Below are 16328 nucleotides of genomic sequence, written 5' to 3' on the forward strand. Positions count from 1 at the left end.
TTGAATTTTTAGACGTTTGTCCCAATGTTGTCCCTGTAACACTTTTTCTGGCCTCCAGGTGCATGGTGGCCAATTGAAAGCTGGGAGAGGAGTACCTGCTTTGGGAGGCGAGCATCAGGCATCCGTATGATGTGGCCTGTCCATCGCAGCTGATGCTTTGTGATAGTGGTGGTGATGGTGTGTATGGTTGCATCATCCAGGATGCTGATGTTTGTCCGCTTCTCTTCCCAGCTGACACACAGGATTTTTCTGAGGTGTCTCTGATGGTAGGACTCCAAAGATCTTAGATGCCTGCTGTATGTTGTCCATGTCTCTGCGCCATAGAGGAGTGCGGGGAGGATGACTGCTTCATATACAACAAATTATTCCTAGCAAGCAGATCTGGATTCTCAAAGACCCTTTTGCAGAGCTTTGCAAAAGCTCCACTTGCACAGCAGATTCTATTTTGTATTTCACTGTCAATGTCTGCTTTTGAGGAGAGGTGGCTACCCAGATATGGAAAGTGGTCCACATTCACAAGGCATTCATTTGTAATTGTTATTGTCTGGTGGAGGCTGATGGAGAACCTGGGTCTTTTTGATGTTCAGGGTCAGTCCAAGGAGCTTGTAAGCCCTAGCAAAAGCATTCAATGTGATTTGTAGATCTTCTTGTGTGGGCCGCAATAGCATTGTCATATGCATATTGCAGCTCCATGATGGAAGAGTGGGAGAGCTTTGATTTGGCTTTAAATCTGTTTAGGTTGAACAGTTAGCCGTCTATTCTGAAGACAAACTGGACACCGGTGGGTAGATTATTACCAATGAGGTGGATGATGGCTGCTATAAAGACTGTGAAGAGGGTTGGGGCAATAATGCAGCCTTGTTTGACTCCAGTTTCAACCTTGAAAGGTTCAGTCTCCATCAGTCGTCATTGCAGAGGACAGCCGCTGACATGTGGTCATGGAGGAGTCTCAGGATCCTAATATACTTTTCTGGGCATCCACACTTGGATAGGATTGTCCAGAGGGCCTGGCGGTTGACTGAATCGAAGGCTTTTGTTAGATCTATGAAGGCCATGTATAGTGATTGTTTTTGTTCCTTGCATTTTTCTTGTAGCTGTCTGGTTGTGAAGATCATGTCAGTTGTGCCACGGGCAGGACGGAAGCCCCACTGTGTTTCAGGGAGGACCTCCTCTGATAGAGGGAGGAATCTCTTCAAAAGAATGTGGGTGTGTCATGATCCGCCCCTGGTTTTCTCATTCACCTGCCTGCCACCCTGATCACACCCAATTAACCCAACCACCTTCACCTGTGTTTCCCCTATATCAGTCCTTTCCTCCCAAACATTCCCTGCCAGATTGTCTCTTGTGTTTCACAGTGCTTTCCCGCGATTCAAATCCTGACCTACCACCGATCCTGCCTGCTCTCTGATCCCTGCCTGCCTGACTCTTCTGCCGGTTCCTGATCCCCGCCTGTTTGATTATCCTGCCTGCTCTCTGATCCCTGCCTGTCTGACTCTTCTGCCGGTTCCTGATCCCCGCCTGTCTGACTATCCTGCCTGCTCCTGATCCCCGCCTGTCTGACTATTCTGCCTGCCGATCCTGAATCCGAATAAACGATTGACACTGTTCCACGCTCATTGCCAGTCTGTGCACTTGGGTTCAGCCAAACGCTCACGTTACAGGGTGATGATCTTCCCGTTGGTAGATAGGAGTGAGATTCCCCTGTAGTTTCCACAATCTGCTTTGTCACCTTTCTTGAAAAGGATGAGAATCAGTGCATCCCTGAGGTCTGGGTCTGGTCCCAGATCTTCATAATGACGGCATGTATGTGCTGATGGAGGTTAGCCCCTCCGGCCTTCAGGATTTCTGCAGGAATCCCATCAGGGCCAGTGGCTTTGTTGTTGTGCATTGCTGAGATGGCATCGAAGACCTCCAGCAGACTTGGTGGATCATCCATGAATTCCTTCACTGGGTATTATGGGACACTGTTAAGGACCTCCTCCTCAACTGTTCTCTGGTTTAAAAGATCCTCGAAGTGTTCCTTCCAGCGTGCCTCGACCTCCTCCTGTTTTCAAGATGTTCCTTCTATCTTTCGACCAGAGGGGGTTGGATCTCCGGTCGCTGGATCCATAAATTGCTTTGGTGGCATTGAAGAAACCCCTGGTGTCTCCTTTCTCTGCCAGATGTTGGATTTCTTGTGCTTTGTGATGTCCTTCTGCCATGCACAAAAGGACGGCTGTTTTTTGGAAATAAGATGTTCGATTTCCTGGTCATTGTCATCAAATCAGTCACGGTGCCTTGTAGATTTAAGACCCAGCACTGCCTGTCCAGTGGTTAGGATGGTGGATTTCAGCAGGTTCCAATGTACTTCGATGTAGTCAGGGTACTCTGGTGGTGGGCTATCAAATAAAGCAGCTTGGAGGAGCTTTTGTGTGTCAGCTGTTTGAAGATCCTTGATGCTTATGGTGGGACGGCATTGCTTTTTCCTCCCTCTTCTTTTGGACATGAGTCTGATGGCCATGGATGAGCGGATGAGACGATGGTCTGTCCAACATCCATCCGTACTGGTCATTGCTCTTGTAAGATGTACATCACGTCTGTCCCTGGCTCGAACAATAACGTAGTCGATCAGATGCCAATGCTTGGATCTAGGGTGCATCCAGAATGTTTTGAATTCATTTTTTTTTCCCTGAAAAGGGTATTTGTAGCAGAGAGGAGGAGTACACCATTGGAGTTGATATTCCCTACCCCCTCATCTTCAGACGGAGGGACCACCAATGGAGCACTAAACCATATCGAATGACACACCAAGCTTGACAGATATTCATTTATTGAACAGAGGAACATGTAAAAATGTTTGTATTCAGTTCAACCTATATCAATAAGAAATTGTAAATGAAACAAGTTTATGCAATACTGTCCCATTTCCAAATTGCAAATCAGGATTTTGAAGTTCTTCAAAACATACCGATTTAAAACCAGGGAATATTTTTGTATCCAGGCAACTAGATGAAATCAGCTAACATCAAGGTTTATGTTTCTAAACCAGTGACCACAGAAGGGTCAGTACAATTTGAAGTGGATCTTAAGATAGTTTGACTAGTGTCTACAGCTGTGAAAACCACTGGTTTACTAGGAGATATGGGTAAATATAAGACAACATTAACAATACTGTATTTCATTTATTAATGCATGGTTAAAGACGTTGTAGTTCAGATTCAATATTTGCGTGATTTGTTAAGGAATGCCATAGCCATCCATTAGCTATAAGTGGGTGAAAGTGTGAATATCTGTTCCTAGTTGACCACGAAGCCCTCTGTATGAGACCATTACGATTTAAGACTGATCCTGGCTCCTTTCTGACCAATCAAGGCATCTCTTTCCTGATTGGCTAGAGGAATTCTTCTTGCCAATGTATCACATTATCTTTACAGCTCTTGAATCAAACATATTACAACTTTTAAGGAAAAATCATGGACATTAAGTGACGTGCAAATAAGTGCAAATAAAAAAAAGAAAAATGACCTATCCTACACAGATATGTGGGATTCACATTAAGTATCATTCTTATCAGTATATGTGAAGTTATTACAAAGTAATAACTATAACTTCTTGCAGCAAAACTGATTTCTACACATCTGTCTCATTTTAGATAACCTCAGTCCATAAATTATAGGGTAAAGTAAAAAAACTTACAAGTTTGCACAATGACAATAAAGTCGGAAATCTGTAATCTTCACCGACCCCAAACTAAAGTTTGGTTGGATGGTGAGAAAGTACAGTGATAAAAGTGTGTGCATTATCCTGGGAACACCGGTGATATTGAATCTACTCTGAAATATTTCAAAACAACACCCAAAAGAGAAGTTGATCAGGGAGGCGATGTGGGGGGTGCAGGTACTGACTGCTTTCTGTCTGGTCTCTTTAGAACCAACAACACAAACCCTGAGGATCTTGGTGTAGGAGAACGGGATGTAGATCAATGGAACAAAAACGGTCAGAAATGTTCTAACAATTGCCCAAATATTATTTACTGTGGTATCAGAACACATGTTTGGTCTCATCTCTGATCCTGTCTCTCATCTTGGACATCAGAAGACACTTTCCATCAGAACATTTAGTGTGATCCCCACACCTGACCTCCACACACTTACCACTCCCTCTCTGAGCCTAGAACATGACCTCACATCTTTAAAACTGTTTCAAATGACAGAGGGAAGATGTACTAGACATTGTGGCCTCTGGTTTAACCAGGACCTCCAGTACGTTAGACTGAGCTAGGGCTCTCCTCTGCTCCTATAAAGCTTCTCTCAACACCAGAAGCCATGGGAGCAGGACCTCTGACATCATCAACAAAGGAACAACTGGAACCTGCTACATATTTTTCACATGCACATTGGTGCATAACTTCTTTATTACCTTTATCACAGCTATTACTATTAAAACAGATTTTAACACAGCTGTATTTAACTGTAAGTCTTATCCTTAATTCTTAGTTGTAATTATTATTTCATGGTAAATATAGTGTTAAAGGACAGGACGAGGGGACCCAAACGCTGGACACAGGGAGGCAGAGACGGAGTGAAAGGAAGTGCGATTTATTGGGACAAGGGGTAGACGACAAGCTGGGGCTAGGCAGGCGGTAGTCACGCAGGCGAGGGTTTGGTAACAGGGAGTCAGTCAGGCAGGCAAGGACTCGGCGACAGCCGGTTAGTCAGGCAGGCGGGGGTTCAGCGACAGGCGGGTAGTCAGGCAGGCGGGGGTTCGGCGACAGGCAGGTAGTCAGGCAGGCAAGGACTCGGCGATAGGCAGGTAGTCAGGCAGGCGGGGGTTCAGCGACAGGCGGGTAGTCAGGCAGGCGAGGGTTCGGCGAAAGGTAGGCAGAGTGACGGACGGAGAACTAGGGAAGAGGGAAGAGGGTTACGAGGAGCACAGGGAAAATGAACTGATCTTAGTAAATGCTGGTAGGACCGATACGAACTGGGAAGTTGTAAACGACGAACTGGTGCCGGCTGATTGGAGTTCCCTGGCTGAAGTAGGGAATGGATATTGCAGATTGCAGACAGGTGTGTCGGGAGAATGAGGACCAGTGGTGTCAAGCGGCCACTAGATGAAGGTGTTGGACCGTGTAGCAGGACGCGGCGTAACATATAGCTATAAACAGAGCTTTAATGGCTTTGCCTTTCCACCCTCATTACAAGGTTCTTCTATCTTGATATTTGTTCGCTGGACAAGATCAGGAAAATGGGACAAAGTAATGCCTCGTACCACTATTGTATTAAAGAAGTGTATAGACTTAGTTTAGTACTTATTAACTTTTTCATATGGTACATAATAACTGCATCATAAAGTTTATAATTACTAAATAATATCCTTCAGATTCACTACTTTATATAGCACATAATAACTACATCGTATGGATTATATTTACTAATTAATATCCTTCAGATTCACTACTTTATATAGCACATCATATCATTTAGAATTAATAATTAATATACTTCATATTAACTACTTCATACGGTACATAATAACTATATGATATTGTTTATTGTAACTAATTCATATAGTACATATTAATTACTTAATCATTGCACAATAACTATATAACTACACAAATAAAATATAGAACTATACTTTGTGCAATCCCTTCTCCCAACATCCCTAAAAATTGTCTGCCTCACTACCTTACTGGCTGGGTTGCCGTATCCAGTGGGATCTCCTCCATGCGGTCAGAAATAGGAACAGAGAACACTTTAATTTAATTTTAATTTTGGTGCATGCAATGTGAGCACCCTTCTTGACAATGATTCCAATGAACGGCCAGAAAGACGCACAGCCTTCGTAGCAAGAGAACTGCGAAGGTTCAATGTCGACATTGCAGCCTTATCCGAGACCAGACTGGCGGAAGAAAGGAAACTGAGAGAGGAAAAGATATACCTTCTTTTGGAAGGGCAGGCCTGCTGGTGAACCAAGGATACACGGGGTTGGCTTTGCCATCAAAAACAACCTGGTAAGGCAACTCACTGAACTGCCCCAGGGCATCAGTGAGCGCCTTATGACAGTCCGGCTAAAGCTGGACAGCAGCCGGATGGCCACTGTCGTGAGCGCATATGCTCCCACTCTGGACTCACAAGATGACATCAAAGAAGCCTTCTATGCCAGCCTAGATAACATCCTGTCAGCCATCCCAAAAGAAGAAAAAATCTTCCTCCTTAAGGACTTCAATGCCAGAGTTGGTCGGGATTATACAACATGGAGTGGCACCATGGGAAATGTTTCCACTGGCTTGTATAATCCAGAATCATACACCTAATATGTTGAGTTCAAGCTGATCTTCTACATCGCATGATGATTCCCATGGACCTATAGCATGTTCAACCCCAGGTCATGGACCTATAGAAAGTTCAACACAAGGTCTGAAATATAATTAGCATACGGTTAGGGTAAGGGTGAAGGTCAGGGTTAACCCCCAGAGCAATCAAATATAGCTCTTTTTATAGCTATATTTATCATGAAATAAAAAGTACAACTTATAATCATGATAAGACTTAAAGTTGAATACAGCTTTGTTAAATACCTGTTTTTAAGAGTAGCAGCTGTAATTAAAAAGTCAATAAAGAAGTTATGCATCAATGTGCACGTGAAAAAGATGTTGCAGGTTCCAGTTGGTCGTTGTTGATGATGTCAGAGGTCCTGCTCCCATGGCTTCTGGTGTTGAGAGAAGCTTTATAGGAGGAGAGGAGAGCCTTAGCTCAGTCTAACGGACTGGAGGTCCTGGTTAAACCAGAGGCCACAATGTCTAGTACATCTTCCCTCTGTCATTTGAAACAGTTTTAAAGATGTGAGGTCATGTTCTAGGCTCAGAGAGGGAGTGGTAAGTGTGTGGCGGTCAGGTGTGGAGATCACACTAAATGTTCTGATGGAAATTGTCTTCTGATGTCCCAGATGAGGGACAGGATCAGAGATGAGACTTATTTTTAGTTTTAAAGGGACATTCTTCTCAATGACAACCAGACAAACAATAGTACTTAAACTGGAACAAAGACCAATATCCTGTGATAAACTTCTTCTGAGAGTGAAAGTTATCATGGTCAATTCAAGCCAGATTCCATATTTCATACTGACTGCCTACCTGGACATGGGCTATCTAAAGTACTTATATTTTGTGATTGTTTTGTTTCTGTACATTGTGATTGTGTTGGCGAATGCTTTGCTCATTGTAACTATTTGTATGAAGAGGAGCCTACATGAGCCTATGTATGTGTTTCTGTGTAGCCTGTTGGTTAATCAACTGTATGGTAGCGCTGGTCTATTTCCATTCCTCCTGCTGCAGATCTCCTCAGACACTCACACCATATCTAGATCCATGTGTTTCCTACAGATCTACTGCTTGTACACGTATGCAACTGTGGAGTTTTGTAACCTGGCTGTGATGTCCTATGATAGGTACCTTGCTATCTGTTGTCCTCTGCATTATAAGGCTCGGCTGACCTCTAACAAGGTGGCTCTGTTCATCGCTCTCATATGGCTCTACTCTTTTATCGAGTTCCTAATAACTCTTTGTCTGAATCTCCGTTTAAAACTCTGTCGGAAAGTTATGAACCGGCTGTACTGTCAAAACTACTATGTGACCAAACTGGCGTGTTTTGATACCACAGTTAACAATTTCTATGGTCTTTTTGTAATATTTCTGACCGTTTTTGTTCCATTGATCCCCATCCTATTCTCCTACACCAAGATCCTCAGGGTTTGTGTTAATGGTTCTAAAGAGACCAGACAGAAAGCAGTCAGTACCTGCACCCCCCACATCGCCTCCCTGATCAATTTCTCTTTTGGGTGTTGTTTTGAAATATTTCAGAGTAGATTCAATATGACCGGTGTTCCCAGAATATTGCGCATAGTTTTATCGCTGTACTTTCTCACAATCCAACCACTCTTTAACCCCATCATTTATGGACTCAGGTTATCTAAAATAAGAAAGATGTGTAGAAATGTTGTTGTCTGCAAAAAGTAAAGCAAAGGAGATTATTGTTTATTGATCCCTAAGATAACGATTGTCAGTGTGACCTTTTAAAATGCTTATTGTAAGGTTAAGTATTGTCCTTAATCCCAGTTTAAGTCTTCAAGTGCTCCACAGGCCACATTATACGACTCCCTAGCCCTCTGGTTAAGACAGGGTTCTGGTTCAGGGTCAGTAGGGGTTTTGAACGGGGATAAGTTCGGTAGAGTAAGGGTTAATAGGAGTGGAGTCATGGTGGCAGGGTTATGTTCAGTGCTAGATCAGACGTTGATTTTTATGATGCACATAAGCTAGCCTGCCCCTTTACAAAGCCCTTCATCATTCTGATTATCTTTCTAATCTCCCTATGTTGCTGATTTAAGGTTGATAGTATAATGGTTCAATAAAATGTGTTGTTTATTGAAAAAGTTTATTGAAAGAATATCAATTAAATGTGTATTTCTTCCAGTTGAATGCATGCACAAAGGTCTCTGACCAGCTTCTGGTCGTATTGGCTGTTGGGTCGGTGAAGATTACAGATTTTATTTTCATTGTGCAAACTTGTACAACAAAATTGGGGTGGTACTCACCACCCACAGTGCAAAATAAAGCTAATATGTAATAAATATGCAAAGATAAAATATAAGTGTATAAGGAGTTGAAATGGGCCTTCAGCAGTCAGGTGTTCAACGCCCTTCACGCCCGGACCAGATTTTCACCCATTTTGAATTTTGAGTAGTTGTTTGACCTATTTACAGGACATATCATCAGTGGATCATCAGTGATACACAGTGATTACAAAAATAAGTTGATTGGATAAATGACATGAATTTCAACAGGCTTTGTTTAAAACAAATCATCCAATGCTACAAGATATTGGTGCACAATGTGAAAAAAAAAAAGCTTTCCATTGGCCAACCGTGGGCGCTAAGGCAAGCAGAGCACATCTTTGAGAGTCCTACACTGTAAGTCAATCAGCTCATATATACATTACTCATTAATATATTGTTTGTGTATTATAAACCAGCTCATGTCGCATCAATGTTGAAACTCTTCTGGGTGCTGAGTTGTCTCCATCTTTCTAATGGAACTCCAATATTTGTGTTTCAGCACGGATTGGTCACAGAGCTTTAGAAATAGAACGAGGCTTTTTAGGTAAGGTCCAATCTGGACCTTACCTAATTGACGTCTGTGTGCGTCTGCACATTGACGCATATTTTCTTCATTAGGGTTTCTGTTTCTGTAACGTTTTTATTTTTTTCCCAAATTCTGTAAAAGTCATACTGCTCCCTATACCGTAAGTCGAAAACTCTTGCATCTATGGTTACCAATAACCCCCACTACCCATGTACCCAAATTCGTTGTACGGCACACAAAGGTGGCGCTATTGTAAAAAATCATGTATTAGGCTTATTTCTCCTCACCAGATTGACCTGGACTCAAAATGCATTCAGAATATGAATCTCTAGAATAAGACGCATTTATAAAACCGGGGTCTTTTGCCCTAACATTTTTTACTTTTCCCACAATTTCATATTGAAGCTAAACATGATAAAAAGATTCACAGGCTACAAAAATATTCAAACATTCACCAAAATCGCCACATAAAATCTTTAGACCAAGCCTCACAAAAATCATCGAACAGAATTTGTTTTATTTAGTTCCATTTGAGAAATATTAGCCAATGAAGTTGGAGCAGTTAGCCCATTTTTCATATATGACCTTTTTGTTATTGTATAAAAAAAACATACAACTATTATTAGGTGGATACCAATACCCCCCACTACCCATAAACCCAAATTGTGGTACTGCACCCAAAGGTGGCGCTATTTAAAAACATTATGAACTAGCCTTATTTCTCCTTACTAGAATGACCTGACTCAAAATTCTTTCATCATATTAATCTCTAAAATCAGATGCATCTTTTTCACCCTAGTCTTCTGCTCTAAAAATGTTTACTTTTCCCACGATTTCATAGAAATGCCAAACGTCCACAGTCAACCCATTTTGCCTATATGACCATTTTGTTATTGTATAACTACCATACGGCTATCATTAGGTGGATACCATTAACAATGCAAATTTTCAGATCTGTACTATTTTAACCTGTTAAGCCCTAGGCGTATTTCACAGGCCTCCTGCCCGAAATGACATGCCCAAAATGAATAGAGTATGCCTCCACAACTACAAGGGCTATATGAATAAAGTTGGTTTCAGAAAGAAGGTATCACCTGTGAGGTGGCTGCAGAAGTGTCAGAATCAATATGGATGTTACTGTGTCAGAGTAAATTCAGCTAGAACATAGTAAGAAATGTCAATTTTCAATTTTCGCCTAGAGAAAACACATTATTTAGAGTGAATACCACCTTGAAACTATGGGATAGTAGCCCAGAACCTTTAGGGAAACATATAACAACATCTGATGAGTACCCTGTTCCAAGATAAATGCTAATAAAGTGAATAAAGTGATTTTAGAGAGGTTTTAGTACAGGTAGGTCCAGGCGGACTAAATGGTGCCATTTGGGCACTTTTGGGCACCATCAGTGCCATTTGACCTTTTTAAGGTACCAGACTGCAAAACTAATTTCATTTCACTGACATCACTATAGGTATTCATTCCATCCAAATTCAACAGTTTTGACTTGTTTTGAAAATTCACCAAGACCTCTATACATTTTCCCAGTCAAAGAAAACCATACAATTGAAATGATGTTTGACCCCAACTGGAGCAGATAATTTTGAGAACAACATATAATAAAACCAAACTGTAAAAACAACGGTAAAAACACAGCTAAATACTACAATCACTATATGGATAAATATATATATATATATATATATATATATATATATATATATATATATATATATATATATAACACGCTTGCAGCAACTTTGAACAAATATAACTAACCAATTAAAAGTAACTATATACACTAAGGGCTGTCATGCCACTGCTGGAAGCAGTTCTTTTTGGAAGTAAAGCACAAATGGACCTGGCACTTCCTACAGTACCATTAATCCGTGTCCAGTTCTGGCAACAGCAAGTCACTGTCGTCAGACGAGGACTCGAGAGGGACTACAGTAGCCCCACTGTCGCTGGTAATGATAGCAAATGCCTCCGCAAACGTATAGGTCTTTCTCCTGCCTGCCATTATTTATTTAAAAAGAATAACAAATGGAATAAAAAGGCAAGAAAATACAAAATAACTAGCTAACTACTAGGTAACTAGGAATGCAAACGTTGTAAGTAGTGTGTTGTAGGAGCGTATGTCTCTATCTAGCCGGAGTGCCTCCTCTGAAAATGTTCTCGGCGCTTCTGGCGCGAATTATGCTGACCTTCCAGTCAAACGCGGGGAGATATCTTGGGTATGCATTGGTCAATTTGGATGATTGACCCCTCTACCGAACCGTCAGAGCAAATAGAGTCGAGGGACAGTCAAATCGAGGGACCCAAATCCATCTAAAAAATCACCATTCGCCAATCAAAAGTAAAACACTGTATAACATGTTTTATTTTATTTATTTTGCTCTTCTTTGGCTGCTAGTTCAGTGAGTTTTCGTCGTAGAGTGATGGGAGTGATATCATTGGAATCGGTGGAGCCTCAGCTTTCATAGGACATAGTTTGTGTGGGTGGCATGAAGTAGCGAAATCGGCGGCGGCCAGAATGCGCGCATGCACGTTTTGCGTGTTTTGCTACGGGCTCAATTAGTTGCTTGGTGTTAGAATTGTGTTATGTTTAGGAAAAAGTGGTTATCATGGGCTTCTAGCTGAGCTTCTTCCCGTTACGTGGGTATGCACCATGGACATGTTGGAGCATGGTGGAGCTGTTTACAGCACACGTTGGAGCAGCTGCCCCCGCCCCCGGGGGCGCTCGGGTTTAAGAGGTTAAGAAAGCCCTAATTCTCTTGTGAAATATGTGCTTGGAGTTTTCTTGATGTTGTGTGCTTATCAATCGACATTTTCACCATTTTAATGAGGCTGTATGCAGTACAGGAATGTCAGTGGCTAAACGGGATAATGCCGTGTACTGGTTATCCTTAGGTTTAGAGTTTGAATCCTGATTAGAGCATTATGAACAAGCTGAACATGACATTCTGTCATTGCCACTCATTTAAGAAATGAGTGGCAATGACAGAAATGAGTGGCAATTTATTGAACAGCACCTGAAATTCATCAGGCAATTAACATTCCGGCTCATTAGTTTCCAAGAATCAGACACAGTATGGCATTAAAGGGAACTTCTTTGTTAACCATTTTTCCTTCATAATTAACTGTCATATTTATATTTCTTCCGTTAGTGTTCTTGACTCCAAATGTTTCATTTACCCAGAATTTTAAAGATTTTTCAGGTATATGCTTTGAAGAAAGCCCTTAATTCACTTGAGAAATGTGTGCTTTGAGTATTCTGGATGTTCTGTGGTTATCAATAGACATTTTGACCATGTGAATTAGGCTGCAGTTCAGGTTTATAAGTGGAACATCTTTCCTTACATATGACAATTATATGCTATGTTTATATATCTTCCATTAATGTGTTCTTGACTTTCAATTTTGCTCGGCTGTTACTATTAACAACGGATATTTAACACAGCTGTATTTAACTAGAAGTCATATCCTCAATCCTTAGTTGTACTTATTATATCATGATAAATATGGCTAAAAAAAGATCTTTAATGGTTTTGTCTTTCCACCCTAGTTACATAAGGTTCTTCTGTCTTTATCTTTATATTTGTTGGCTGAATGAGCTCAGGAAAATGGGACAAAGTGAAGTTTCGTACCAATTATAGTATTAAAGTAGTGTAAAGACTTAATTTAGTACTTTTTAATTACTTTATATAGTACATAATAACTACATCATATAGTTTATGTAAAACTTTAATATTGTAAATATTAACTACTACACAAAGTACATGTGAACTTCTACCTATGGAAGAGCTCTGTATAGTTTATAATAACGCCTTCATATTGTGCAAAGCAACAGATTCATAAAGAACATACAAACTACTTCATGTAGTTCATAATTAGCTGAGTGTTGCAAGCAGCGCTCAACTATTGTTGTTCTTAGCCTTCCTTCTTTCATTCTTTCTTTATTATTCTTACACAATTCTTCACCTAGAGACTCCATCCCACTTTCAAAATGCTCATATTAGTTTGGAATCGCGTGATACCATTCAAATTTCAATATTTTAAACTTTTTAGAATATTCTACCTTTAAAATATTATTTTTTAGAATGGAAATCAATGGGAGGACGGTGGAGCCGCCCGCCCTTTCTCTGACTCTTCAACTACTTCAGACTTCGTAACCTTGTCAATTTTAAACCATTAACCTTCGTTAATTAATTTAAATTTTTCTAGTTAGGTGAGTGCTGAATGCAGCGCTCAACTATTGTTGTTCTTAAATTGTATTCTTTCTTTCTTTATTATTCTGTACAAATTTCGGGACCTTATTCCTTCCAAAGTTTTTCACCTAGAGACTCTATTACAATTTAAATGTTCAGACTAGCTTGGAATCACTGGCTTCTATTTACATTTTTTTTCATATTTGAAACTTTAAGATATTCTTCTTTCAAATATTATTTTTTACAATGGAAGTCATTGGGAGGACGGCTGAGCCCATTCTCTGAAACTTCAATTACTTCAGACTTCACTACTTGGTTCTTTTTTAACCGTTAACCTTCACTCAAACATTTAACAAATCAACACATTTTGATCTTCAAATATATATTAACAGATTTTCAATATATATATATATATATATATATATATATATATATATATATATATATATATATAGACACACTTCTTCCCAAATCAACAGTTTACTATACACGCCTCTTATATTTTCAGTTGGTCTCATTGACCTCGGTTGAGGCTAGAGCGTGATGACATCACCAGCTCTAGCCCACGGCGGCTATCACAAAAGCTAACCATTTCGGACGTTGAGGAGCCTTACAACGTCAATAACTACCCTCCTTGCTACCTTGGCGCTAAAATGTTTACTTATTGGAAATATAATTGTTCTATATCGGGCATTTAAACCATATAAACCCCTGTTTTAAATGGCTAGATGCTAGGTGCTTTTACATATGTGGTTTACTTCCGGTAGAAGCTAAATGCTAACAACAATGTTTAAACTATATTTTCCCCATAATGCTATCTACACAAAGTGTCAGATGAAAGCTGAGACTCAAAGATTATTTAGAAGAACTAGTTGTTTTTAGGAATAAGGGCAATAACAGCTACTTTACATTTGATCTCAAATGTATTCAAACTTTATCACATAAACTTTTCTTGTTTAATGTGAGATAATAAGACTTTTATAAGCACTTATCAGAAACTTGTTACTGGTTACCATTATTATTGGTTAGTACCATTAATAATGGTCTTATTAGTTTCTTATAGTTGAAGAGGAGGGTTCCACAGAGAGGTTGGGAATGTAAACAAGGAAAAGGAGGGTTCCACAGACAGAGCCCTGGGGAACGCCTCCATTGTTTCCTCCAAGAGCACATCTAGAAGAGAAACAAATGATGTATATCTTTATATGTTCAATATGAAGAAATATGAAGTCCTTATGTACAATAAGAAATAGTTTTTAGTACTATCAGAAGTTATTATTATAGTCTTTGGTAAAGTAGTTAAGAATTTACAAAAACAAGGATCAAATAGTACAACAACATTTCATCTTTTGATGTTCCCCAGGGGTCAGATGTAGGTCATACTGATTCATCACAACAAGCCACCAATGTGCACGTGAAAAACATGTAGCAGGTTCCAGTTGGTCTTTTGTTGATGATGTCAGAGGTCCTGCTCCCATGGCTTCTGGTGTTGAGAGAAGCTTTATAGAAGCAGAGGAGAGCCCTAGCTCACTCTAACGTACTGGAGGTCCTGGTTAAACCAGAGGCCACAATGTCTAGAACATCTTCCCTCTGTCATTTGAAACAGTTTTAAAGATGTGAGGTCATGTTCTAGGCTCAGAGGGAGTGGTAAGTGTGTGGCGGTCAGGTGTCGGTATCATTCAAAATGTTTTGATGAAAAGTGTCTTCTGATGTCCAAGATGAGAGACGTTACCAGATATGAGCCTTATTTTTCAGTTTGAAGGAATTAATGTAAAAGACTAATCACCTGTGATTAACTTACTACATGAGTAAGTTATCATGGTCAATTCAAGCCAGTCTCCATATTTCATACTGACTGAATACCTGGGCATGGGCTATCTGAAGTACTTATATTTTGTGATTGTTTTGATGCTGTACATTGTGATTGTGGTTGCAAATGCTTTTCTCATTCTAACTATTTGTATGTCGAGGAGCCTACATGAGCCTATGTATGTGTTTCTGTGTAGCCTGTTGGTTAATCAACTGTATGGTAGCGCTGGTCTATTTCCATTCCTCCTTCTGCAGATCACCTCTGACACTCACACCATATCTAGATCCTTTTGTTTCATACAGATCTACTGTTTGTACACCTATGCATCTGTGGAGTTGTGTAACCTGGCTTTGATGTCCTATGATAGGTACCTTGCTATCTGCTGTCCTCTGCATTATAAGGCTCGACTGACCTCTAACAAGGTGGCTCTGTTGATCGCTCTCATATGGCTGTACTCGCTTATCAAATTCCTAATTTCTCTATTTCTGACTTTCCGTTTAAAACTCTGTGGGAACGCCATAGACCGGCTGTACTGTCAGAACTACTATGTGACCAAACTTGCATGTTCTGACACCACAGTAAATAATATTTGGGGAATTGTTACAACATTTCTGACCATTTTTGTTCCATTGATCCCCATCCTGTTCTCCTACACCAAGATCCTCAGGGTTTGTGTCATTGGTTCTAAAGAGACCAGACAGAAAGCAGTCAGTACCTGCACCCCCCACATCGCCTCCCTGATCAATTTCTCTTTTGGGTGTTGTTTTGAAATATTTCAGAGTAGATTCAATATGACCGGTGTTCCCAGGTTATTGCGTATAGTTTTATCACTGTACTTTCTCACCATCCAACCACTCTTTAACCCTATGATTTATGGACTCAGGTTATCTAAAATAAGACATATGTGTAGAAATCAGTTTTGCTGCAAGAAGTTAGTTATTACTTTGTAATAACTTCACATATATTGATAAGAATGATACTTAATGTGAACCCCACATCTTTCTGTAGGATAGTTCATTTTTGTACATTTATTATTTGCAATTAGTTGCACGCAACTTTATGTCAATGATTTTTGCCTTAAAAAGTGTGGTAGGTCCGATTTAGGAGTTGTTAAGAGAGTGTGATGGACAGGCAAGATGAATTCCTCTAGCCAATCAGGAAAGAGATGCCCTGATTACTGAGAAATGAGCGCGGATC

At 40.2% G+C, this 16328-nt stretch overlaps 2 protein-coding genes across 2 annotated transcripts in view; one reads left to right on the top strand and one right to left on the bottom strand.

The window, feature by feature from the left end:
• Positions 1–3671: 3671 nt before the first annotated feature.
• Positions 3672–16328, bottom strand: part of LOC307073126 (olfactory receptor-like protein OLF4) — a gene marked incomplete at its 3' end in the record, with an annotated part of 29720 nt that continues 17063 nt past the window's right edge. The window contains exon 2 of the mRNA XM_079732829.1: positions 3672–3987. Coding sequence (XP_079588955.1) covers positions 3672–3987 — 316 coding nt within the window. The remainder of the gene's footprint in view (positions 3988–16328) is intronic.
• LOC307072290 (olfactory receptor 11A1-like) lies at positions 7070–16081 on the top strand (the record flags this gene model as incomplete). The annotated part of the gene is made up of 2 exons (XM_079731529.1): positions 7070–7428; positions 15499–16081. The coding sequence occupies 2 exons, from the start codon at positions 7070–7072 to the stop codon at positions 16079–16081; spliced, it is 942 nt and encodes a 313-aa protein (XP_079587655.1).

Source organism: Pollachius pollachius, assembly GCF_949987615.1.
Source record: "Pollachius pollachius genome assembly, chromosome: 3".
In the NCBI taxonomy this organism is placed as follows: domain Eukaryota; kingdom Metazoa; phylum Chordata; class Actinopteri; order Gadiformes; family Gadidae; genus Pollachius; species Pollachius pollachius.